Source organism: Pan troglodytes, chromosome 6 (genome assembly GCF_028858775.2).
Source record: "Pan troglodytes isolate AG18354 chromosome 6, NHGRI_mPanTro3-v2.0_pri, whole genome shotgun sequence".
NCBI classification, from domain to species: domain Eukaryota; kingdom Metazoa; phylum Chordata; class Mammalia; order Primates; family Hominidae; genus Pan; species Pan troglodytes.
Window position 1 is genome coordinate 49821938 of NC_072404.2, and position 27985 is coordinate 49849922.

Below are 27985 nucleotides of genomic sequence, written 5' to 3' on the forward strand. Positions count from 1 at the left end.
CGCGGAGGCGGGCTGTGGACCGTGGCCGCCGCCGGAGCCTTTCGCTTGCGGTGATTTTGGGCTCCCTCGGTTGGCAGTGTTGATGTGTGCCTGTGAGTTGTGAGCGAGGCAGATTTCCTCGCGTGGCCGGCACGACCTTCACCTTTGCAGAAGGCAACCGGGACCCTCAGTGAGACACCTTCCATTTCCACCGTAGTCATACCATGGTCTGGGTTTTACATTCGCGCGCTTTGGTAAACTATTAAAGGTAGTAAAGTCGATGGGCGATTACCACCCAAATACTTTGTCTCTTTTGGAATCTCCTCTGCATTTAAAGGATTTGACAAGCCGACATTTTAAACTGTTAGGATTGTGGAGTAAAGGAAAATAGGATCGAAAAGCGAGGTACTGTAGCCAATTTGAGATTAGTGAGATATATAGAGTACATTTGTAAAGCCAATATATTTTTTCATTGATTCACGATATCCTTCTGCCTCCCATTCCTGTTCATATGCCCTAAAGTAAACAGTTGGTTTGGTAAGGGTGGGGACTTGTGTCAACACCAGGACAGTTCTGACACATAGTAAATGCTGAACTCGATTTTGGTGAATGAATGAACACCTGTAGTATTCCTGTTTTGCCCTTTGCCTGGGTAAAATGGGTCATGTGATTATGATTTATTTATCTAACAATTTATTGAACACCTACCTTGTGTCAGGCACCATTCCAGGCTTTGGGATACATCAATGAACAGACAGAAGTTCCCAACCCTTGTCAACTTTACAGTCATGTAAAATTGACAGGATAAACAATAAGCAATATATAAGTAGCATAAGGTTTGTTAGAAGATCATAAATAAATGCTATGAAAAAAATTTTTAAATAAGCACAGTAAGAACCATGAGTGTGTGGGAGTGGGTGGTTGGTTCATGTTACAATTTTAAATCTCCAGAGAGAATTTGGCATCCCACAAATAAAAAATATATAAACTACAAATATGTATATTTTATTAATGTAAATATATTAAGATATATGTATATATCTTTATTAGGAACAAAATGGTAGTAAGCAATAAAGATAACAATAAAATAGAAAACCTCAAAACTTGAATAAATAAGTCCAATTCTTTTTTGTATTATTTGAAAACACCAATAAGATAGATAATCCTGTCATGACCCAGATTTTTAAAGAGAACAAAATTATACAAGAATGAGAAATGAGATAACCACTGATGCAGAAGGAGATTAAAATATTAATTACCAACTAAAACTCAAAAGCAACACATTCGAAAACCTGAGAGATATGAATGACTTTCTAAGAAAATTGACCCAAGAAGTAGGGTCATGAAGAGACTAATTACCATAGAAAAATTGGACATTAAATATCTGCTATTAAAAATGTCATGGAGACTTGGGAGTTTCACATTAAGTCCTTTGCAATCTTTAAGGAATGATGGAGTCTTAAACTATTTTTACCATTTTAGGGGAGAGAAAAAGAAGAAACTCCTTAAATCATTTCATGAAGCCAGCCTTACTGTAACTTCATAAAGACAGTACCAGAAAAACCCCAAAGTTCAAGTTAGCTTGTGAATATATATCCAAAAGAGAATCTAGTAGGTTGGTGCAAAATTAATTGGGGTTTACTTTTGCACCAACCTGGTAGTACTTTATCAAAAGAATAATTTAAGAGGTTTTGTACCAGGAAAGCAAACTTTTGCAATATTAGGACATCAATAATATTTCATTGCATTGACTATTTTTTTTTTTTAAACAGCGTCTTGCTCTGTCACCCAGGCTGGAGTGCAGTGGTGAGATCACAACTCACTGCATCCTCGATCTCCTGGGCTTGAGCTACCCTCCTGCCTCAACCTCTTGAGTAGCTAGGACTACAGGCATGTACCACTGCACCTGGCTAATTTTTTGATTTTTTTGTAGAGACAGGAGTCTCACTATGTTGCCTAGGCTGGTCTCCAACTTCTGAGCTCAAGCTATCCTCCTGTGTCAGCCTCCCAAAGTGCTGGGATTACAGGCATGAGCCACTGTGCCTAGCCTGCATCAACAATATAAAAGGGAAAAAACATGTTATATTAATAAATGCTAAAAAGTTATTTGAAAAAATTTAAAAATCATTTCTAACAAAATAAAGTAGAAACAGAAACTACAAATTGGTAAAGACTTTACAAAAATTCCAACGAGTAGTATTTTAAACACTTAGATGTTCAGATATTTCCTTTAACATATAGAAAGGAGAGGGCATCTGGTAGTCACTATTATTACTTAATATTCTTTTAGAGACTAGCACACTAGCACATGCAATAAGAGAAGTAAACAAAATAACATGTATAAATGTTGGATAATAAAAGATGAAGATATTCGTTTTTAAAAAATGAGACGGGATCTTGTTCTGCCACCAAAGCTGGAATGCAGTGGTGCAATCATAGCTCACTGCAACCTCAAACACCTGGGTTCAAGCAGTCCTCCTGCCTCAGTTTCCCAGGTAGTTGGGACTACAGGCACGCACCACAATGCCCAGCTAATTTTTAAATTATTTTTAGTAGAGACGGGGGTCTCGGTTTGTTGCCCAGGCTGGTATTGAACTCCTGGCCTTAAGTGATCCTTCTGCCTCAGCCTTTCAAAGTGCTGTGATTATAGGCATGAACCACCATGCCCAGCCTAAGATATTCCTTTTGGTCATTATATGATTATATACCTAGAAAACCCAAAAGACTTTGCTTAAAAAATAACAGAATAAAGAAATTTGATAAAGTCTCTGAATATAAGAAAAATAAACACACCAATAGCCTCTTCTAGTAATAATCATCTAGAAATGTAAATGAGATAAATATTCCACTTGAAATACCAACAAATATTATTAAATATAGTAATGACATGTTTGTTTAGTATTTAGTGTTTATTTAGTACTATATTTGTAAATGTCAGGAACACATTTTTAAAATCATGCAGTAACATGCATACATTTTGAGTGTAAACACCACCTATGAAGATATAGAAAATTTCCATCACCCCAGAGAATTTCCTCATGCTCCTTTGCGGTCAGTCTCTCATCCCTGGCAACGCTTGATCCAATTTTTATCACTAGATTAGTTTTGCCAGTTTAGAATTTCATAGAAATGGAATTGTATATGTCCTTTAATATATTTGGCTTCTTTGACTCAACATGTTTTTGAGATTCATTTATTTGGTTGCATGTACCAGTAGATTGATCTATTTTATTGCTAAGTACTATTTTCATTATAGGGCTATACCATGATTTGTTCATGTAGTCATTTTTGGACATTTGGATTGTTTCCAGTTTTTGGCTATTATGAATAAAGCTGCTGTGGACATTTTTGTACATGCCATTTTGTGTACACATTTTCATTTCTCTTGGGTAAATATCTAGAAGTGGAATTGCTGGTCATATAGTAAGTATACATTTAACATTATAAGTGGTATGGGCCGGGCACGGTGGCTCACACCTGTAATCCCAGCACTTTGGGAGGCCGAGGCGGGCAGATCATGAGATCAGGAGTTTGAGACCAGCCTGACCAACATGGTGAAACCCCATCTCTACTAAAAATACAAAAATTAGCTGAGCGTGGTGGCACACACCTGTAATCCCAGCTACTCAGGAGGCTGAGTCAGGAGAATCGCTTGAACCTGGGAGGCGGAGGTTGCAGTGAGCTGAGATCGCACCACTGCACTCCAGCCTGGGCGACAGAGCGAGACTCTGTCTCAAAAAAAAACAAACAAAAAAACAAGTGGTATGGTTTGGCTGTGTCCCCACCGAAATCTCATCTCATCTTGAATTGTAGTTCACAATCCCCACGTGTCATGAGAGGGACCTGGTGGGAGTTAATTGAATCATAGGGGCGGTTACCCTCATGCTGCTGTTCTTGTCATAGTGAGTGAGTTATCATGAGATCTGATGGTTTTATAAGGGCCTTTTCCCCCTCTTGCTTGGCACTTCTTCCTGACGTCATGTGAAAAGGGATGTGTTTGCTTCCCCTTCCACCATGATTTTAAGTTTCCTGAGGCCTCCCCAGCCCTGCGGGACTGTGAGTCAATTAAACTTTTTTTCCTTTATAAATTAGCCAGTCTGGAGCGGTCCTCTGTAGCAGCATGAGAATGGACTAATACAATAAGAAACTGTTAAGCTGTGTTTCCAAAGAGATAGTACCACTTTACACTTCCACCATCAATGTTTGAGTGTCAGTTGATCCACATCCTCTACCTCACTTGGAATTGACAGTATTTTTAACATTAGCTATTCTAATGAGTGTGTAGTAGTATCTATTACCGTGGCTTTAATTTGCATTTTCCAGATGACTTATGATATTGAACACATTTTCATGTGCTTATTTGTTATTTGTATATGTATTTCTTTTTTTTTGGAGATGGAGTCTTGCTCTCTTTCCCAGTCTGGAGTGCAGTGGCGTAATCTCGGCTCACTGCAACCCCTGCTTTTCAGGTTCAAGCGATTCTCCTGCCTCAGCCTCCCAAGAAGCTGAGATTACAGGCGCCTGCTACCACGCCCGGCTAATTTTTGTATTTTTAGCAGAGATGAGGTTTCACCATATTGGCCAGGCTGGTCTTGAACTCCTGACCTCAGATGATCCACCCGCCTCGGCCTCTCAACGTGCTGGGATTACAGGCATGAGCCACCGCGCCTGGCCAATTTGTATATTTTTTAAATGAAATCTTTGTCTATAAAAAATTAGGTTGTTTTCTTATTGTGTTTAAAGGTTCTTTGTATATTCTGGACATAAGTCTTTTGTTGGTTACATGTTTTATGACTATGTTCTTTTCATTTATTATATCCAGCAGAAGACAGATATGGAGATAGAGTCAGGAGTGCATGAGGTCTATAGGTGGGTGGGGAGTATAATGTCTGTGAAAGATAAAAAGAGGAGGAAACATGATTAGGCAGGGAAAGCCTTCAGAAAGTGGTGTTGATCTGATTCCTGTAATAGGGAAGGGAGGAAGAAGCGGGATAGGGCAAAGAGAGCCTCAGATTGCTGTGTAGATCCAACAAAGCTTTAGCCAACATAAAAAGGAACTCTGGAGCAAAGAACAAAAGGATTCCTGCATTAGGCACACACAGCCAGACCTTGATATTCCTGCTATGCTCAATCATTGGCTGGGGGATGCCCTGGAAGACTATGGCCTTAGCTAGAAATCGAAGGCAGATCCTGTAGGTGCTTACAGCTGGAGGCTGACAGCTAACCAAGCCTTCAAGGACCAGATGATCTTTCAAGGTCTTTTCAAGTGTGTGATTCTATTGTTTCCAAAACAGCATTTCCCCTCCTTTTTAAAAAAGTGAACTGTAAATAACAATGACATCCCCTGCGTAAATTTTGATGTCACAGCGTGAATTCACTCCAGGGTATTTAGTAAACTTATCTTACACCTCAGTATCTCTTATATAAATACTCTGATCAGGTCAACCTTTAGAATTCACTGTATCTCCTTCCCATTCTTCTGCTTATTGTTCATCCTTGTCTTTTCCTTCAAAGCCTTCAACAATTCTTTTTTATGTCCTTCTATTTCTAATCTCCTGCTAAGTTTTATTCTTTATCTCAGTCTTCAAAACTTTATTTGTGACTTTTGCAAACTGCTCTTTTGTAGTTGATATAATAAACTCTAAGAGGGCACAGACCTTTTCTATACTTCTCTTCAAAGTTTCTAGCACACTAGGGCTTTAATCATTCTGTCTTTGGCAACCAGCCAGCAGGACTGATTTCCATATGCCAAGTGAAGTCGTTTTCCCACTTTTCCTTGTCCCTTCTAAACTTTCATATGTTCTATTCTTAGTGGCTCCTTGGTTGCTGTCTTTTAATTACTTATATCAGGTTTGCAAGACTATGTAATATGTATTAGAAAAATAAAATTCTTGCTGGTGGTGAAAATAGATGGGAAATTATTCAAAAAACAGCTTCTAAGAGAGGACCTTGCAATAAGAATAGTAGGTTGATTCTGAGCAGACTTGCCTCCTTTCTTTTAAAGTCTGTAGATGACTCCAGTTCCAATATAGAATGTTTGTTGAATATTACAAAGTATGAAGTAGAAATGTCAGACAGGTGATCTGTCTTCCTCTTTTTTTCTTTGAGACAGGTCTCACCCTGTCGCCCAGGCTGGAGTACAGTGGCACAATCACAGCTCACTGCAGCCTTGACCTCCTGGGCTCAAGTGATCCTCCCTCCTTAGCCTCCTGAGTAACTAGCACACCACCACATCTGCTAATTACACTTTTTTTTGTAGAGACAAGGGTCTCGCTATGTTGGCCAGGCTGGTCTTGAACTCCTGGGTTCAAGTGATCCTCTCACTTTGGCCTCCCAGCGTATTGGGATTACAGGTGTGAGCCACTGCACCCAGCCAATTTAATACTTTGAAATTGTTTTTATTCTTTGTAAATTTTCCTTGACATTGTTAAGTTCGATTTAGCTGAAGAATATTTCATACTCTTGCCAAAGATCAAAACTTTTTTTGGTGGAGTTTTACTTGCATAATTCAACAATTATTTGTTGAACTTTAGCTATTGCACTAGAAGCTGGGGGAGCACGTGTATGTTGCCTACTATTTCTTCTACAAGGTCAATGGTGGTGTGTCCCCTTACAAGGTCAATAAGTGTTGTGCCCACCCAAGAGCAATTTGCAGCAGTTAATGCTTCTGCCAAGAATGCTTTATTCCAGATATTAGCATGATTGACTCCTTTTTTTTTTTTTTTTTTTTTTGTCTCGCTGTGTTACCCAGACGGAAGTACAGTGGTGTGATCACAGCTCACTGCAGCCTCAGATGCTTGGACTCAAGTGATCCTACTGCCTCAGTCTCCCAAGTAGCTGGGATTACAGGTGTGAGCCACAGTGCCCAGTGATTGGCTCCTTTTAATCATGTGGATTTTAATACATTTAGTACAAATCCTATCTCCTTGAAGAGGGCTTCCCTTTCTACTCAGCCTAAAGGAGCATGTCCATTCATAGGTACCTTTATTTTTTATGTGTATAATGATACTTAGAGAAATATTTAAAAGGATTTTGCTGGCTGGGCATGGTGGCTCATGCCTGTAATCTCAACACTTTGGGAGGCCAAGGCAGGCGGATAGCTTGAGGTCAGGAGGTCGAGACCAGACCTGCCAACATGGTGAAATGCCATCTCAACACACACACACACACACACACACACACACACTCACACACACACACACACAGATTAGCTGGGCGTGGTGGCGGGTGCCTGTAATCCCAGCATTTTGGGAGGCTGAGGCAGGAGAGAATTGCTTGAACCCGGGAGGCAGAGGTTGCAGTGAGCTGAGATCGTGCCACAGCACTCTAGCCTGGGCAACAAAGCGAGACTCCATCTCAAAAAACAAACAAACAAAAGGATCTTGCTAATATTTTTGTTTATATTTTTAAAAATTGCTCCTGTGCCTCCCTGACTGTCTTGCTTACTTCTATAACCCTAGTTCCCAGCATAGTCCCTGCCACATAGTGAACACCCAATAAATATTTCTTTTTTTGGTGATTTTTTCCCTTTATTTTATTTTATTTTATTTATATTTATTATTGTTATTTTTTGAGACAAGGTCTCGCTCTGTTGCCCAGGCCAGAGTGCAGTGGCATGATCATAGCTCACTGTAGCCTCTACCTCCTGGGCTCAAATGATCCTCCTGCCTCAGCCTCCTAAGTAGCTGGGACTACAGGTGCATGTCACAATGTCCAGCTAGTTAAAAAATTTTTGCTGTTGTTGTTGAAATGAGATAATGAGATCTCAGTATGTTGCCTAGGCTGGTATCAAACTCCTGGACTCCAGCAATCCTCCTGCCTCAGCCTCCCAAAATGCTGGAATTACAGGTATGAACCACTGGGCCCAGCCCCTTTTATTTTTGGTTGACACGTAATAATTGTACACATTGATGGGATATCGAGTGATATTTCCATGTGTGTATAGGTTAATTAGTATATCCATCACCTTAAGCATTTATCATTTGTGTTGTGAACATTCAAAAGCTTCTCTTCTACCTTTTTGAAAATGTACAATAAATTATGGCTAACCATATTCACTGTACAGTGCTGTAGAACACCAGAATTCATTCTTCTTATCTAGCTATAATTTTATCTCTTAACTAATCTCACCCTATGTTCCCCTCCTCCCTACCCTTCTCAGTCTCTAATAGCCACAATCCTACACTCTACTTCCAAAAGCTCAAAATTTTTTTCTTAGCTCTCACATGAGTGAAAACATGTGGTTCTTATCTTTTGGTGCCTGACTTATTTTGCTTAACATAATATCCTCCAAGCTCACTCATGTTACTGCAAAATGAAGGATTTCATTCTTTTTAAATGGCTGAATAGTATTTCATTGTATATACAACATTTCTTTATCTCTTTGTCTGTTGATGGGACATTTAGGTTGATTCCATTATCTTTGCTATTGTGAATAGTGCTATGATAAACATGGGAATGCAAGCATCCCTTTGAATATACTGACTTCTTTTCTTTGGATAAATATCCAGTAGTGGGATTGGTGGATCATATGGTAGATCTATTTTTAGTTTTCTTGAGAAACCCCTATTTTGTTTTCCATAATGGCTGTACTAATTTACATTCCCACTAACAGTATGTAAGAGTTCCCTTTTCTCTAAATTCTCACCAGCATTTGTTATTTTGTGTCTTTTCGGTAACAGCCATTCTAACTGGGTGAAGTGACATCTCATTGTGGCTTTGATTTGTATTTCTCTGATGGTTAGTTATGTTGAACACTTAAAAATATATCTGTTGGCTCAATAAACATTTCTTGCATGACAGATTCTGCATGCCAGATCTTCTCTTCATTACTTAGGAACCTCAGGGAAACCCCACCTCTGTTGGAGGAGGAGGATTTTTGTGACTATTCCTTTGCCTGCCTTTCTGCAGAGACTGAGCCACTCCCTACTCCCCCATACGGGTTCCTGCTTCTGTGATTGCATCTGCTTACTAACATTCTCCCATAACTCTATTTTACCTACCTAGTAATCTACTCACTTATGGCCTCTTAGTGGTCAGGGACAGTATTATTTTCATCTCACATTTATTTGGAAACATTATTATCTGGTAAGGAATGCTCTAAGTAGAGCCCAGTGGTTAGGAACAAGGGCTCTGGGGTCAAATTTATAGATTTGAACGTTTATTTTGCCACTTACTGACTGTGTAGTCTTGGGTGTGTTACTTGATCTGTCTGTGCCTCAGTTTCCTCATCTGTAACATTGAATATTACTAATACTACCTTCATATAGATATCAGAAGATTAAAAGAATAACCACACAAAAGCAGTGCTCAATAAATGTTAGCAATTATGTTTATTTCTTTTATCTGAGCTGAGATCAGATGCTTCAAGGATTTTCAGAGTCCTCTCCGAGATTTTTGACTCCGGAATAACTTAACCACTTTCCCTTTCACCCCCTGCATTTGTCATCCCTTTCCTTCCCCTACATCTCCATTTCTGCCCACCCCAATAATTTCTTAATTGTCTCAGTTACCTCTATTTGAATTAGAACCTAAACACTCCACACATGTGGAGCTGACATGTCTTTTTAGTTTCTTTTATTCTATTGTCTTTCCTCCTCACTTCCTTCTCCCCGGTTACACTTGCCTCCTTGCTGACTTTGAACATATTGAGCACACTCTTGCCCTAGGGTCTTCGTACTTCTCTCTTTGTGGAACAATTTTTCCCTCCTCCCATGGCTTGCTCCCTCACATCCTTCAGGTCTCTGTTCAAATGTTGCCTTATTAGAGAGGCCTTTACCTATTTTAATATAAAGTAGAACCCCCAATCACTCTCCCTTTTCAATCCTGCCTTATTTTTTTTTATCATTGCACTAATGACATATTATCCATTTGCTTATTTATTGTCTGTCTTCATCATTAGGATGTAAAATCTATGACAGTAGAGATGCTATGTGTTTCGTTCATTGCTGTATCCCCAATGTCTAGAACAATACATGGGACATAGGCACTCAAATAAATATTTGTTGAATGAATTAATGGATTGACGGATTAGATGACTTAGTTTTCACTCTACTTAACTCTTCTAAAAAAGTTGTTCTGACTATGCTTGTGATTAGTAAATCCTTTTTGCTAACAGCAATTATATTAGGACACATAGTCTATATATATGAAATATGGTTGAGTGACATACAATTACTCATATATACATCTTAATACATATTAGTTGACCAATTGGCTTACTTATTAACAGAATATTTAATTCTGGCTTGAAAGGCCAGGGCATGATTATCTAGGCCAACTTTATCCAGACTGAGAGTTAGCATACAATATTTAAGTAAGCTCAGGTTTTAGTAAGCTCTACATTTTCAAATCTTATTTTTACCATTTCTTAGCATTTTGTGGCTGGGCAAGTGATCCAGCCTCTTTGAATGCGCTTATCTCTAATGTGGGAATAATTGTTCTTTTCTTGTAGAGTTAATACTAGGATTTAGTGAAATCACATAGCAAGTGCCTACTCAGTTTCTGGGGCTTTTCTCAATAAATGCTGCTTTCATTCCCTTTCCACTGTCTTCTGAAGCCTGTGGTTAAATTATTTTTTCTATTCTAGGGACAGTCATTTTCTACAAAAGAGCATCTTTTATCTGAAAGATGAGTGCAGACAATTCCATTTCATTAAAGAGCTGATGATTTAATAATTTACTTAGAAGCAAGCTATGGCTTCCATTATGAAACTCATCTGGCATATGTGCAAAGAACCACTATTATTTTTCTACTGACAAGAAAGCTGATGGAATATAAATACTTTACAAATGTGCACAGAACAGGTTACCCTTGTGCAATGTCTGTACCTGAAGAAATATCATATGATGCTTTGCAGTAGATGTGGCTCAACATAAAATTTGTCATTTCCTGAGTGCTTGAAATATTACTCTGTTTGTTATACCCTGTACTGCACGTGCTTATTTGATAATGTTGGTCTGCCTCCTTATTTCAGTTGCTGAAGTGACATAGCCCTGTTTTATAATTTGCCAAATGATTGAAGGTGCCAGACAGCTTGCTATTACCCCAGTAACATCACTGATTCTTAGTTCTTAAAGAAGAAGGGAGGACAGTGAGCATTTAGCTTGAGGGTGATGTATTCTGTGGAAATGTATATTCTCAGCAAGTTGTTTGTGATTTTTTTTCCTTCTGTACAGCCAGAGGAGCAGAGGGACATATTTCAAATTCCCATTGGCAAGGAAGGGGCCCTGGTTCTTTTATAAGGATTTGTAAAATTCCGTCCCTTTGAATCTTGTCAGCAATCTCTGGATATCCTCCAGCCTTTCTTTCATAAAGCTTTCAACATACAGAGCTGAGTGGGCCGGGCAGGGAAAGTGTATGTGAGTGTGTGATTGCCTGAGCCTGCGTCTGTGCTTTGTGCCTATCTGGAGCTGCCTTGATTGAAATGCCAATGTTCTGCCACTTTCTGGTCTGAATTTACTATGGCAATAAAATGGAAGCGTCCGCCTGCATAGCGAAGTGAAGTGTAACAGTGGAACCTCGCCATTTATTTAGTTGAGTCAGCTTAATGGAGATCAGTGCTCAATTCTTCCTTTTGGTTCCTTTCTTGTTTCTCATCTCTAGTTTCTCATCAGCTGTTGAGTTTGGGGGAAAGTATTTCCCTGGAGCTGTAACAGCTCTCCATGTGGGGAAAGGGAGTGGTTATCTTCAATCTCCAAGAATGATAGGTGTGAGCAGAACTTGTCAAGAGTTTTATTGTTTGAAAGCACCTACATTTTTCTATTATCAACTTATTTTGGAGAGAATAAATCACAAAATATTGGCAAGGCAAAGTTTTTATTTCTTACCAAATCATTAGATATCGGATAATGGAAGCTGTTAAATTGCACAAGTTGGTTTGTGGTTTGCAGGTACAAGAAAACACTTCATGATTACTCTCAGAATTCTGAATGGCCTGAAGCTGTTTGTTTGTTTATTTATTTATTTATTTACATATTTATTTATTTGAGACAGGGTCTGGCTCTGTCACCCAGGCTGGAGTGCAGTGGAACAAACACGTTTCACTGCAGCCTTGACCTCCCAGGCCCAAGTGATCTTCCCACCTCAGCCTCCTGTGTAGCTGGTGCCACCATGCCCGGCTAATTGTTTGATTTTTTTTTTTTCTGTAGAGAATAGGGTCTCACTTTGTTGCCCAGGCTGGTCTTGAACTCCTGGGCTCAAGCAGTCCTCCTACCTCTGAATCCCAAAGTACTGGGATTACAGGCATGAACCACTGCACCTGGCAGCCTGAGGCTTTTGAGGTTTGGGAGTAAATGGCAGAAAAGCAGTATTAAACAATATTCATCTTATTAGTAGGAAAGACCCCAGCTATTTCTTTTATTCTTTGTAGGTTGATTCCAGTTCAAAAGTTGCTGTGGTCCTGGAAACGAGGATTCTGGGCAAAACAAGAAATTGGGTGGTAAGCACAGTCAAATATGTTCGATTTCCCCCATGACCTCATGTGTAGAAAAGAACGGAGCTGCTCTACTTCACTGAGCAGATTCTGCACATGTTCACTTAAGGGATTAATTTTGCTCTTAAGGTTGGTAGGTTTCACATAGCACTGTAGCGGGACTGCTTGATTCATTCATGTATTCATTCTGTAAATACCATGCCAGGTTGTGAATACAAAGATAATTCAAACATGGATCACAACATATTTCTCTAATTTGTCTGTGACCTCCTTGCCAGCAAAGAGTTTAGAGTCTAGTAGGGAAAATGCATTATGAACACGAGAGTAAAATGTGGATAGAAACTGAAATGCCATAAAGCATACAGATAAAGAGAAGTAGAGATGAACTGTTCTAAACAGGGATAAATGAGGTTTGGTGGAGAGATTAGAGAAGACTTTGAGAAGGCATTTGAGCTTAACTTTAACTTTATAGGAACAGAAGGCAAACACTTTCCAGGTGGACAAAGACATAAACATGACAAAGCACTGGACAAAGAAGGTTTATATTTCTTGTGGTGGTGGGTGGAGGAGATGGGAGAAGGAGCAAGGGACAATTCTGTAGTTTAAGGCCCATTTTGGAACCAGGACTTATGGGATTTATGAACTACTTTTGGGGCTCCAAGGAGCACAATAAGGATAGATGGCACTTTGGGGACAGGGGGGAGGGGGTAGGGGGAGGAGGAGGGAGTCTGGGGCTGTGTAGTGTTTTCTGATACCACTTCTGACACCAAATGTGTGTCTATTATTGACACCGAATATTTTTCACACCAATTATCTGGCACCAACTGGGTGTCCAATAGTTCAGTTCAATTCTGACACTATCTACCTGGAGTTAGTGTCAGATCCCACAAGTTAAAGGGCTCAGTCCCAAAAGACTGCCCCTATTTCAGCTGCTAGCCACCAGTGTGGTCCCCAGCGAACCACACTTCTGTCTAACTGACAACAAAGTTGGGGATTCCTATGATCCTCACCCTTGCCTTAGCGTGGCCCAAGGTAACTAGATAATTTGTTAGAATGAACTCAAGAAAATACTCTACTTACTATTACAGTTTATTATAAAGGATACAACTTAGGGCCAGATGGAAGAGATCCCTAAGTCAAGGTTTGGGGCTGGAGGGTACAGAGCTTCCACATCCTCTCCAGGTACTACCCTCCCAGCACACCTGTGTGCTCACCAACCTGGAAGCTCCTCAAATCTTGTCATTTAGTGGTTTTTGTGGAAGTTTCATTGCCAATGCATAGGCATGATTGATTAAATCATTTGCCATGGGTGATCGAACTCAATCTCCAGCCTTCCTCCACTCCCCAGAATGAGGTGGGGGAGGGAGACTGAAATTTCTAACCCTCCATTCATGTGGCTGGTTTTTCTGGTGACCAGCTTTCAGTGAGTCAGCTCATGAGTATATGAAAGACAATAAATTTCAGGGATTTTAGGAGTTCTATGCCAGGAACAGGGTATAAAGACCAAATACAGTTTATCCTTGAACAATGCAAGGGTTAGGAGCACTGACCCCTTGTGCAGTCAAAAATCTGAGTATAACATTTAACTCCCCCAAAACTTAACCACCAATAGGCGACTATTGACCTTCAGGTTGATTAACCTGATTAGTTGATTAACATATTTTTTGTGTGTGTGTTTTCTTTTCTTTCTTTCTTTTCTTTTCTTCTCCTTTCTTTCTCTCTCTTTCTTTCTTCTTTCTTTCTTTCTGTCTCCTTCCTTCCTTCCTTCCTTCCTTCCTTCCTTCCTTCCTTCCTTCCTTCTTTCCTTCCTTCTTTCTTTGTTTCTGAGACAGAGTGTCTCTCTGTCACTCAGGCTGGAGTACAGTGGTGTGATCTCGGCTTACTGCAACCTCAGCCTCCTGGGTTCAAACGATTCTCCTGCCTCAGCCTCCTGAGTAGCTGGAATTACAGGCACGCACCACCACGCCTGGATAACTTTCATGTTTTTAGTAGAGACAGGGTTTCACCATGTTGGCCAGGCTGGTCTCGGACTCCTGACCTCAGGTGATCCACCCGCCTCAGCCTCCCAAAGTGCTGGGATTACAGGTGTGAGCCACCTCGCCCAGCCAATATTTTGTATGTTAAATATATTATGTGCTTCATTCTTACAATAAAGTCAGCTAGAGAAAGAAAATGTTACTAAGAAAATCATAAGGAAGAGGAAATGACTTTACTCTTCATTAAGTGGAAGTGGATCATCATAAAGGTTTTCATCCTCATCCCCTTCACATTGAGTAGGCTGAAGAGGAGGAAGCGGGGGTTGGGGGTTTATTGGTCTTGCATCTTAGGGTTGGCAGAGGTGGAAGAAAATCCGTGTATCAGTGGACCTGCACAGGTCAGACCCATGTAGTTCGAAGGTCAATTGTATTTATGTTTTACTATACCACAGAGGCAGACACCATTTACTTCACAATTTTGCCAAGGAGGACAGCAGTGAGCACAGGCATGGGTGATGGTGGGAGCAGCATGGAGCTGTAAGGTAGCCACAGATAACACACTGGGTCAAGGTTGAATGGGTTGGTGGCTGTTTTGGCACAGGATGAGGACTTAGGCCAGGGATGGTGAGGTGGGGCAGGGTTGATGTGACTTTGTTGAAGACTGCTTCACAATGTTGGCCCTGCTTAGCGGTGTCTGGGCTTTAACTGAAGGCAAGTTAGGAGAGAAAACCACTTTACCATACATATCTATCTTGTTCTTTTTAACAGATAATTTCTATTGTTGGAGTGATGCTAAGTCCAAGCTAGTGTCAATTCTGGGATAATCATCTAGAGTAATTGCTTTCTCTGCCTGGCCAAGGATGATCCATCTTGTTAACAGTCAAAGTGTAAATATATGTGTAGGAAGATTTGAAGAATATGCTGACAAGCTGGCTTGAATCATTTAAAATGTTCACACTTTTCTCTTTGCTGCTGGCAGAGAAATCTTTGAAGGCAAAAACTTAGCTGAATGCTCCCGACAGTCAAATAAAGACGCCAACTCAGGACTCCACAAAACTAAAGGTTAACCTTTTCCTTTCCTCTTACAGAGGACTAAGAGGCCAGTCAGTGAGACATCCCTTGAAGCCCCAAGGAATTAACCTTAGAATCTATTTTGCAAAGATACCCTAATGCCTTCAAAGATGCAGTTCAGGACTGAAAGCTGCCTGAAAGGGAAAAGGCTTGGGTGATAACATTTAAAGAACACCAAGTCGGGTGCGGTGGCTCAAGCCTGTAATCCCAGCACTTTGGGAAGCCGAGGCAGGTGGATCACCTGAGGTCAGGAGTTTGAGACCAGCCTGGCAAACATGGCAAAACCCTGTCTCTACTGAATATATGAAAATTAGCTGGGTATGGTGGTGGGCGCCTGTAATCCTAGCTACTTGGGAGGCTGAGGCAGGAGAATCACTTGAACCTGGGAAGTAGGTGTTGCAGCGAGCGGAGATCGTGCAACTGCACTCCAGCCTGGGTGACAGAGCGAGATTCCATCTCAGAAAAAAACAAACAACAAAACAAACAAAAAACAAGAACACTGTATGGGCCCCATCATGGGTGCTTTATCTCCATTATTTCTTTGAATTTTCCTGACAGCCCTGTGAGGTTGGCTTTACCCTCTCCATTTTATAGATAAGGAAGGTACGGTTCATAAAAGTCAAACTACTTCCTTAAGGTCATTTGACTAATTGGTCAGTGTATTAGTCTATCTGACCACTAACCTCTGCTCTCTCTAGTACAGAACAAAATAGTTGTGGGTAATAATGTTTCAAGGAACTCTGCTTTTATTTATTTTATTTTGAGACAGAGTCTCACTCTGTTGCCCAGACTGGAATGCAATGGCATGATCATAGCCCACTGTAGCCTCAAACTCCTGGGTTCAAGTGATCGAGTGATCGTCCTGTGCAGCCACTTTTTTTTTTTTTTTTTTTTTTTTTTGAGACAGAGTCTCACTTACTCTGTCGCCCAGGCTGGAGTGCAGCAGTGCGATCTTAGCTCATTGCAACCTCCGCCTCCTGAGTTCAAGCAATTCTCTGGGTGCCTCAGCCACCTGAGTATCTGGGATTACAGGCATGAGCCACCATGCCCGGCTAATTTTTGTATTTTTTTTTTTTTTTTTGAGATGGAGTCTTACTCTGTTGCTCAGGCTGGAGTGCAGTGGTGTGATCTCGGTTCACTGCAATCTTCACCTCCCAGGTTCAAGTGATTCTCCTGCCTCAGCCTCCTGACTAGCTGGGACTACAGGCTTGTGCCACCATGCCTGGCTAATTTTTGTATCTTTAGTAAAGACAGGGTTTCACTATGTTGGCCAGGCTGGTCTTGAACTCCTGACCTCAGGTGATCTGGCACCTCGGCCTCCCAAAGTGCTGGGATTATAGGCATGAGCCACCATGCCCAGCTAATTTTTGTATTTTTAGTAGAGACAGAGTTTTGCCGTGTTGGCCAGGGTGGTCTTGAACTCCTGAGCTCAAGTGATCCTCCTGCCTTGGCCTCCCAAAGTGTAGGGATTACAGGGGTGAGCCACTTTGCCTGGCCAAGAACCTAATTGTAGAGTTAGAAGGAACCTTGGAGTCAATAGACAACTAGTATTGAAGGAAACTTTAGAATTATTTTTAGTGATTCTCCACTCCCATCTTCCTACCAAGTGGTTACCTGGTTTAGGCTTTATTTCCAGTCAAGGGGAAATAACTGCTACTACTACTAAGGCAGTGCCCAAAAGGGCAGCAAGTCGAGAACTGCTCCTTTGGTTCTAAAGCTTGCCTGCAAAAATAGAAAGATGGGAAAGAGAGTGGGCAGAGTATGAAGAGAAGATTAATGGAAGGAGAAGGGCCAATTCTATGGGATATTTAGAATACAATAATTAGTTAATGTGGCTCAAGAATAGATCCATAGATCAATGGAAAGGAATATATTTCCTAGAAGCAAACTTTAAAACTTAACATATGATAAAGGAAATATCACATATCATTAAGAAAGATTAATTAATGGTTTTGGGAAATTTATCTAGCTCTGTGGAAAAAAATCAATACAAATCATGAGTTCCTATTATATGCTAAAATAAATTCCAGGTACGTTAATGAGTTATGTTTAAAAAATGAAAATACTAGAAAAAAAGTGAAGTGCAAAAGCAGTATGGAAAGTCTTTAGGTTTCAGAGGTGGGTAAGGGGCCTACAGTAGTAAATGGCAGAAGAAACCGTGAGGTGCACAGGGACCTGGACTAAATGTAGGCCCCAGGGGTTGAAGTTTCAACACAAAGGCAAGGATCAAAAGAGAGGATATAGGGCCTGCACAGAATGAGCAGAAGTGGATTTCCCTAATGGAACCAGGAGGCAGAAATGTGTTATCTTTTGTGAAAAGGCATCTGAATATCCTGCCCACCAGCACTGAGTTATGACCAGAAGATTGCTGTCTGTCTTGAGACACGGATGGAAAAAGTCATTTGAAAGATTGGAACCCTGAGTCCTCACTGGTGCAGTGTGGAAATCCCAAGCTGAAGGATAGATTAAAAACCAAATCTGGCCAGGCCCAGTGGTTCATGCCTGTAATCCCAGCACATTGGGAGGCTGAGGCAGGTAGGTTGCTTGAGCCCAGGAGTTTGAGACCAGCCTGAGCAACATGGTGAAACCCTGTCTCTACTAAAAATACAAAAATTAGCCAGGCATGGTGGTATGTGCTTGTAGTCCCAGCTACATGGGTGGCTGAGATGGGAGGACTGATTGAGTCTAGGAGGTCAGGGCTGAAGTGAGCCATGGTCATGTCAGTGCACTCTAGCCTGGGTAACAGAGCAAGATCTTGTCTCAAAAATCCTCTAGGGCCCAGACAGAGGAAACTCAGAATCCTTCTGCCTCTCTCATGGCTTCTACAGTCTAAGGCACTCAAGAAGAAAGCTTCTGCAGATCAACATTTTCATGGAAGACAAATTCACAGGCAAAACATATAGAATAAGAAGCTCCAATATACGTCTAATAGGAGTTTCAGAGTGAGATTGTCAAGAGAATGGCAGAAGAACTGTTCAAAGATATAATAGCTGAGCGTTTTCAAGAAAGGGGAAAAAAAAGGTATTTAAAAGGCCTGTGGGTGCTGAGTAGGATTTGAAAATCCACAGGGCATATCACAATGAAACTGCAGGGTGAGATTGCAGGGAATTAAGGATGAAGAGAAACTCCTGAAAGTCACCAGAGAGAAAAATCAAATTACCTACAAAGAACAACAGAGACTTAGGGGGATTTTTATTGGCAATTATACATTATTGAGACATTGGAAATATTTTTAAAGTTGGGGAAAATAATGCTGAAACCAGCTTTTATACCCAAAGAGATTTAAAACACAGACACACATAAGTTGGAGTCAGAGAGACGTGGCTCAGATTCTGATTTTGTCATTCAGTAGTTATTTAATCTCTTCCTGCCTTAGTTTGCTGATTTATGGAGTGTGGTAAGAACACCATCTCAACTGTTGTATATGGATGCCAAATGTTAGGTAACTGGACTGGGAACTCTTTCAATGTAATTTTTTTTTTTTTTTTGAGACAGAGTCTCATTCTGTCGCCCAGGCTGGAGTATAGTGGCACGATCTCGGCTCACTGCAACCTCTGTCCCCCAGGTTCAAGTGATTCTCCTGCCTCAGCCTCCCAAGTAGCTGGGACTACAGTGATGCACCACCATGCCCAGCTAATTTTTTTGTATTTTTAGTAGAGATGGGGTTTCACTGTGTTGGCCAGTCTGGTCTCAAACTCCTGACCTCAAATATCTACCTGCCTCAGTCTCCCAAAGTACTGGGATTACAGGCATGAGCCACAGTGCCTGGCCTCAGTGTACTTTTAAAAAGCCTATCTGTGGCCAGGCACTGTGGCTCATGCCTGTAATCCCAGCACTTTGGGAGGCCGAGGTGGGCAGATCACGAGGTCAGGAGTTTGAGACCAGTCTGGCCAACATAGTGAAACCCCATCTCTACTAAAAATACAAAAAATTAGTCGGGTGTGGTGGTGTGCACCTGTAATTCCAGCTACTCAGGAGGCTGAGGCAGGAGAATAGTGTGAACCCGGGAGGTGGAGGTTGCAGTGAGCCGAGATTGCACCATTGCACTCTAGTCCAGGTGACAGTGAGAGACTTTGTCTCAAAAAAAAAAAAAAAAAAAAGCCTATTTATATATGACTTTGGTGAAGAATCCTTTCAAACAGAGACAACGTCAGGCTCAGAGTCAAAGCAAAAAGAAAGGAGGCTGATGGCACAGAATTATTGATGTCTGCCAAAGGAGGAAATGTGATAGACAAGCTTACTTTTAATTTAGAAGTAACAAAAGTAGGTCTTATTTTAAATTATTTAGAATGTTCTGGCAAGTAATTTCAAAATTAAATAGCTATATTTTGCTTTCAAAAGGAATTTGAGAATTATGCCTCACTATTTTGATGAATAATTAAATGTCCCTTCTGGTTTTGCATTCGCTTCCTCGCCTTTACATTTCAATATTGAAGACCTATGGGCCAATATTGAAGACAATATTGAAGACCTGTGGGCCAATATTGGCAACAGGTGGGCCATGTCTCTACTTGCTGTAACCAGTTTGAACTGGAAGGGGACCCACTTCACTAGATGTTGAGCTTGTGTAAGTATGGATCTCTAACCTTAACCCCCAATCCTTTCTTCCAGATTATGCATTCAAGATCTAAAGATGCTTTCCTTTCATCATCTAGAATGAATTTGTTCATTTATCCTGATGAAAGGTTAAAGAAGATATTGTCAAGTGTGAGCAATAACCTTCGATGGAAATGATATCATCAATTCCTGAAAGTGCAGAACAATCTATTTTTAGCAAGGGATGTGCTCCATTGAGCTCCTGATTTTGAGACCACTTTTATTTATTTATTTTTAAACTTAATTTAGTTTGATATTTAAAATTATCCAGCTCATGTTTCAATTCTTTGCTTCCTATGGAATAATGTTTAATTTTCCCTCTTTTATTAGTTAAGGCACACTGAAGCTAGGCATAGAACCCCATAAAATCCAATTGACAGCTTCCCAAATGCAAGTTTCATCAAAAATAACCTTTCGATAAATTAAACAAATAAAAAGGCTGAGGAAAGTGTAGTTTTCAAACTGAACCAGTAAGTTGGTTTGAAAGAACACAGGAACTCATTTGGAAAGGTCTTAGCACAAGCTAAGAGAAGTGAGGGCTAGCACGTGTCATCGGGGAGGGAGGGTGAGGCCTGGAGGCAGAAGGCAGCAGCTGAGGTCTTGGTACTCATCTGATCATCATTTGCTTTGGGCACCCCACTCACCTTAGTTCTGCCCCAGTTTTCTCTGCTCTGAAGTATCTGCTCCGAAGTATCTGCTCCCCTCATAGGCTTGTTGGGAAGATCTTTCAAGATAGCAAGGGTAAAAATGCTCTGTGAACCTGAAAAAGAAAAAGATTATAATTTAGGTATGATGGTTAATATTGAGTGTTAACTCGATTGGATTAAAGGATGCAAAGTATTGTTCCTGGGTGTATCTGTGAGAGTGTTGCCAAGGAGATTAACATTTGAGTCAGTGGACTGGCAGAGACAGACCCACCCTTAATTTGGGTGGGCACTGCCTAATCAGCTGCCAGCACAGCTAGGATAAAAGCAGGCAGGGGAACATGGAAGGACTACACTGGCTGAGTCTTCTGGCCTCCATTTTTCTCCCATGCTGGCTGCTTCCTGCCCTTGAACATCAGACTCCATGTTCTTTAGCTTTTGGACTTTTGGACCTACACCAGTGGTTTGCCAGGGGCTCTTGGGCCTTAGGCCACAGACTAAAGGTTGCACTGTTGGCTTCCTTACTTTTGAGATTTTGGGACTGGGACTGGCTTCCTTGCTCCTCAGCTTGTAGACAGTCTATTGTGGGACTTCACCTTGTGATCTTGTGAATCAATAGTCCTTATAAATTCCCCTTCATATATTCATCTATCCTATTAGTCCTGTCCCTCTAGAGAGCCCTGACTGATACATTAGGTCATGGCATAACTTTTGCGTTATTATTCTGTTGAAAGTTTTTTCTTCTCCCTTTTGAATCAGGTAGGTATTTATCTCAGTTCTTTAGTTCGGTTGGTGTCATAGCATAAGTATGGAAAAGATCTCAGCGGGAACAGTCTCCCAGAGAAATCCTATCTGAGCACCCAGATCATTTGGGAAAGCAAAAAGAAATATATTTTTTAAGGTTTTATGTAAGAACAAAAAAGACCTTCAAAACATTAATTCAATTATTGAACAATTTGATATTTGATATTATATCTATTTACACTGTCCAAAATAGTACCCACTAGTCACATGTGGACATTTAACTTTAACTTAATTAAAATTAAATGACATTAGAAGTTTAATTCTTCATTTGCATTGGCCATGTTGCAAATGCTTGATAGCCACACGTGGTGAGTGGCTATCACAATGAATGGCACAGATGTGAACTTTTCCACCACGGCAGAAAGTTCTGCTGGAGAGCACTGGTGCAGAACAGAACACCTGGATACATGAATACTTCTGGAGGCGGGTGATGGGAAAATACACAGAATAGATGGTCACACTTCCTGAGATCAACAGTCCACACACCTCTCCCCTGTTGCTTAGTGATTTACGTAAACCTGAGATGTCTTTACATCCAATCTTAGGAAATGTTGTCAATGCTACCTTCAAAACATCTCCGACCTCTTGTCACACCCCTTGTGCGAGCTCTCACCATGTGCGCTCTGATTCTGGCAAATGCTTTTTACTTAACTGGGTTCCCTGATGTAAAATTGTCCTATGCGCACAACCTTTCCAGGAGTTATCATTCTGAGTAAAAGCCAACATCTTTCAATGCCTGGCCAGATCTACCCCAGCCTCCACCTACCCAGCTTCTATGAGTCTTCCCCTTACTCGCTCAGCACCACCCATGCTGACCTCCTTGCTTTTTAGAACATACGATATCTACTCTCACCCCAGGGCCTTTGCTTGTGCTGTTCCCCAAGCTCAGAGCACCCTTCCCTCTCATCTCATTCAGGTTTCTGCTCAAGATTGCTTCACCTGAGAAGGCTTCATTTACATTCTCTACCAAATAACTGTGCCCCTCCCCATCATCGTCTAGCCCCATCTCCCGCTCTCTTCATAGCACTTACTGCTACTTGATATTCTATCATAAATTGACATGTGTGTTATGTTTTGTGTGTCTCTCCATGAGTGCAGGAGCTGTGTAATACACTCTTGTGGTGGTTAAGAACACGACTCTGGAGTCAGATTGCCTGGGATCAAGTTCTAGCTTTGTCACTTACTGGCTGTGTGACCTTTGCCAAGTTTGTTAGCTTCCCTTGGGCCAATAATAGTATGCACTTCATAAAGCAGATGCTAGAATTAAATGAGTTTCATCTATATAAAGTGCTTAGAATAGTGTGTGGCACATGGTAAGTGCCATTTAAATACTTGACATGTTGTTGGTAGTTTTGTATTGTGTCAACTTAGCTAGGCTGAAGGTGGGTCCCTTCCCTATGTAATTCTAGGTCTGTATTGGCCACAAGGGACATATTACCCAGCATTTGGATGGTAGAATTGGGGTAGCAGCTGTGCTTTTCTTTTCTCTCTGAAGATGGGTGCAAGGGACCAGGGCTGTGACGGCTTGTACAAGTTGTCTCTGTCCTGTGAGCTCACTTTATTTGTGCTAGGCATACCTGCAGCTCCTGTAGCTCCTGCTGGATCTCTAGGTGTGTGGCCAGCTCTGTGTTGACCTCCTGCAACTCACCCATGACATCAGGATGGGCTGAGAGGCAGATGTGGGTTCCACCAAATACTGTCTTCTCAGAAAGGCTTTTTTTTTTTGTCATATGTAATATAGGATTCTCACCACTTTCTATTATTTTACCCTGCTTTATTTTTCTCCATAGTACTCATTATGTCCAGACACTGGATTTATTAATTTTTTTTTGGATTGAGAGTAGGAGCTTTATATTTTTTGTCCGAGAATATCTGTCACTGGCCATTAGGTTGTTTGATACATGGTAGATGCCCAATATGTATTCTTTAAATGAATGGGCAAAATGAAATTACAGGTCATAGTGTTGTTCCACGGGTGCAGAGGCAGAGTAAAGGCATTGGAGGGCTCACATGACATTCACATAATGTATTTTTTAGCTAGTGGCTATACATGTTAGCAAGCAATGATATTTTGGTAGAATACTTGACAATTACAGCAATCCTCAAGGTGTGTTTTGTGGGAACCTGGTCCCAGGGTTTGCCCGGAATGAAAGGTTTGGGAATGAAACAGGTTTGGGGAACACTGCATGAAGCATCTACCTCTTGGTGATTTATAATGCATGTCAGGACACTGATGGTTCTGAAAGTTGTCCACAGGTAAAAAAAAAAACAAAAAACAAAAAACAAAAAAACCCTGTTCAGCTTGTTTAACTCTGCGTTGCCCAACATTATTTGATGATAGTACCCACTTCTCATGTAACACCACTAACATCCCTTAGAAATTATATTCTATGTTATACACTCTGGGAAAAGCTGGGTCATGTATTACTTTGTTATCTGCCGATTTAACGAATGCACTAATGGAAGAAATTTGTAATCCACCTTGGCTTTTCTCATCAACTACAGCTAAAGGAAGGATTCTATCTTCCAAACCTAGATGCTTCTCAAGCCATCTAGGTCTGGAAAACATTCCTTTTGGTGCTTTTGTTAATGTTCATGCAAATTGGTTAAGATTTATTGATTTAAAAAGAATCATGGAGATGCATGAGCTTTAAGAATTCACGAACACATCTGCCTTGCCTTACCATTAAGGGACCATCACAGTGATATTTCTGCTTTGTCAGAATTATCAGAGCCTTGATTTGCCGCCCAGGCTGGAGTGCAGTGGCACTATCTCGGCTCACTGCAGCCTCCACCTCCTGGTTTCAAGTGATTCTTCTGCCTCAGCCTCCCAAGTAGCAGGGACTATGGGCACACACCACCATGCCCGGCTAATTTTGGTATTTTTAGTAGAGATGGGGTTTCATCACGTTTTCCAGGCTGGTCTTGAACTCCTGACTTCAAGTGATGCACCTGCCTCAGCTTCCCAAAGTGCTGGGATTCCAGGAGTGAGCCACTGCACCCAGCTATTAAGTGAAATATCACTAAGTGAGCATGATCGTATCTGATGGTGTCCTCACTATCACTACCTACCTGATGTAGCATCTTTTACATTCCAAAAAAAGAAGAGGTCTGAATGGAATGGAATGCAATGGAAAGGAAGCACATGTATTAAACAAAAAACTCTTAAGAGGGAAAAACTATAAAGTGGTTCTCAGCAGTAGGTGGGGATTTGGAGTAGGGCCATCTGTGTTCATTTGTGGCCATATGTGTCTATTTTAAAAGTCATAGGGTTTGAACTGGATCTGTGGCTGACTTGCCCAATTCTGGCTTGGGAGTAATACTTTTCATTATTTTCTATTCATTTGTGCCTTAATATAATTGTTAAACACAGGGGAAAAATGGCCACTAAGAATCTCATTTTGTTTTTGAAACCTCAACATTAAATAAAACCAAGACACACAAATTTTTATATGTATTGGATATTATAGTTAGGAAAAAATATTTTTGTGTGAAGGAGCAAATTTACACTTGGTCCTCTATTTTCCTTAGCTTCTGTAACCACAGCTTCTTTTTTAACCTTAGAAATATTGGTGGAGAGATTGATTTGCACCTACAGATCAATTGCTATCCTTCACAACTGCAGTCAAGGCAAGTTACTCACAACTGTTGGTCTGGTTATATCCAAAGTTTTTCAGAACTGAAGAAGTTTATATCCAGTTTCTGAGAAACTTTGGATATAACCAAAGTATAGTCATTATAAATTATAATAAAATATTACAATTAAAAGCCTGGCTCTAAAATAAGTCATTTTGATATTTTAGAATTCATCAGTGACAAGATTGTTTTGAAGCATGTCAGAATAAAACTAAAACATGTAGAATTATTGTTCTTGGAAATACATTTACTCAAGACATGATATAGTCATGTTGCTACACTCTTTCCCCTAAATTTTCACTGATGTGTTTAGAAAAGTAAAATGGCACGGGGGCTTGCTGTATATTTCTGAAAATGAATGACACTACTTGTGTTTCTTATGGCCATTGCTAGTAACGCTATGACCAATACAGATATATTTCTCTGTGACAAACATCTTCTTGAGGAGGAGCCAGTAAACTGAAGTGTACAGTTATCAAAATAAAACAATAAAATTATGGTAAATAAGCCCAAGAAATGTAGAAAAAATTGCATTCCATTTCAAAAACTTTTTGAAACAATCCTATAATTTTCTAAACATTTTTAATGCGTTTCTTTCTCATGAACTTTGTCACCTAGTATTCGAATAGTAATCATGCAATACATTACAAAATAGGTTATCTCAAGTAGAAATGGTTTCAAATATGAAATAGAGTTTATGTACTAGCCGTTAATTTACCAGAATAGATAGACGCACTTGACAGCAAAAAAAAGACTTTTCTCTCTCCTTTTGATTTTTGTTTTTCTCAGAAGACTAAGCCCAGGAAGTTCAATTCACCATTATGAGAATCATTCCACAGCCAACTTTTCTTTGTTTGAAAATCATTTTGGGCCAGGTGCAGTGGCTCATGCCTGTAATCCCAGCACTTTGGGAGGTCGAGGTGGGTGGATAGCCTGAGGTCAGGAGTTCGAGACCAGCCTGGCCAACATGGTGAAACCCTGTCTCTACTAAAATTACAAAAATCAGCTGGGAGTGGTGGCGGGAGCCTGTAGTCTCAGCTACTTGGGAGGCTGAGGCAGGAGAATCACTTGAATCCAGGAGGCAAAGGTTGCAGTGAGCTGAGATTGTGTCATTGCACTCCAGCCTGGACAACAGAGTGAGACTCTGACTCAAAAAAAAAAAAAAAAAAAAAAAGAAAGAAAGAAAATCATTTTGATAATCAAACAAGGATATCAACAGGACATTCAAACAATGGAAGCAAGGAGACGATTTTGATTGATGGGGACTGTGATGACGCCTACTGAAGTTCCCTTCTCTGTTCCTGTGATGGTGAAGTTTTCCACGTGAGCACTGTCGCAGGACAGTGAAACACTGGGCCATGAAAACAGATACATGGTCAATTCTGCTTTCACCAAAAAACCTCTCCATTCTCTTTTTATAAAGATTGAAAAACATTTACTCTGCTCCTTCTTTGAAAGGTCATAACCTGAGGATTTATAATTTCCTAGAAATAACTGATGCTGTTGTCCCTTTATTTTTATTTTACAATTAAAGGATATGAAGTGGCCTTGTTGATGAATTGGATGACTGCTCGAGGCAGGAGGTCTGGCTTTCCCTCCATGAACTAGGAGCGGCCTCAGGAATCACATGAACATGTTAGATGTGCACTTTTCAAGGCCATGGCTGGATCTTAGATTCATTCTGTGACTTTACCTGAGGCTCAGTCCTGACAGCCAATGGACTCCATCAATGACTGATTAAAGCATGATGTTCGATGACTATCAAGACAGCAGCTCGAGAGCATCTGTAGCAAATGAAAACAACTGCTTTTGGCAGAAATTGTCCTGTATCCAAATGGACAAAGCTGAATAACTGTATGTGGATGGTTGTATCAGTTCTGCTGTGTGGAGCCAGGAGCCACCGAATTGTGGAGGTTCATGTGGATGGAATGCGCCCCCGACATACTAACTTGATCCTGACATTCCAATATAATCCCCCTATTCTCTAAAGGGAAAAACTAGTGTATTTGTTAGAGACGTAATGGAACTGTAGAGAGTACATTCAATCAGCTACGTAAACTGAGAAACAAATGTCAGGTTTTCCTGGGTTCTGCCATTGTGGTCTGTAAAAGAAGAAGTCTGAATGGGATGGACTGCAATGGAAAGGATGCACATGTATTAGACAAAAAACTCTTAGGAGGGGAAAACTATGAAATGGTTCTTAGTACTGGTAGGTGGGGATTTGGAACAGGGCCATGTGTGCTCATGCGTGTCCATATGTGTCTATTTCAAAGATGGCACGATGGAATATAAAATAAGGATTGTGTGTGTCTTGTCATGGAGACAACCACTGTGGAGAGACAAGCAGAACCATCCAGTGGGTGACCCTGGGTTCCTGGGGATGAGCGGGTTGGGTCCAGTGTCTTCCTGTCCCCCAGCACGGGGTGCCGCATGGCAGTTCCACCTACCACAGGGTCCCCTGCTGCAATGGCCCTGGGCAGCTAGTGTTTCCAGCTGAGATACAACTTCTCTGAGCAGTTGCTGTTCCAGCTTAGACTGTTTCTGCCCCACTTTCAGGGCTGATGTCATGAGCCCAATAGAAGGGGAGCTGCAGAGGGGAGCACGACATTGACTATTACCATCATCTCCTAACTGGCTTGCCGGCTGTGTATTTAAAGATGTTTTTGTGTGTGCGTTGAAGACAGACTGGAAGCCAACCACCTATCTAGGGATTTATACACAGGATAAGTGTGCTAATAATTGTATGCCACTGCTATTTGATCCAACTTCTTCTTGCTCTTTTTTTGCATTATTTTCAGAAAATTAAAGAAGGAATTATAAATAAAATAAAGTGGGACTCTAGCTCA

At 40.8% G+C, this 27985-nt stretch overlaps 1 protein-coding gene and 1 long non-coding RNA gene across 3 annotated transcripts in view; one reads left to right on the plus strand and one right to left on the minus strand.

The window, feature by feature from the left end:
- The first annotated feature begins 85 nt into the window (after positions 1–85).
- LOC104007205 (uncharacterized) lies at positions 86–27984 on the plus strand. The gene is made up of 4 exons (XR_681318.5): positions 86–169; positions 12350–12418; positions 19896–20026; positions 26674–27984. It is a non-coding gene; the product is annotated as an uncharacterized LOC104007205 (long non-coding RNA).
- The window catches only part of LOC107973173 (uroplakin-3b-like protein 1), a 71400-nt gene continuing 55692 nt past the window's right edge, over positions 12278–27985 (minus strand). The window contains exons 15-16 of one of the 2 annotated variants that reach the window (XM_063814187.1): positions 20700–20815; positions 12278–12394 (exon numbers count right to left, since the gene is read on the minus strand). In XM_063814187.1, coding sequence (XP_063670257.1) covers positions 12362–12394; positions 20700–20815 — 149 coding nt within the window. In that variant the 3' untranslated portion in view covers positions 12278–12361. Of the gene's footprint in view, positions 12395–20558; positions 20816–27985 lie in introns of those variants that run through there. The other variant, XM_063814182.1, reaches the window with a different exon arrangement.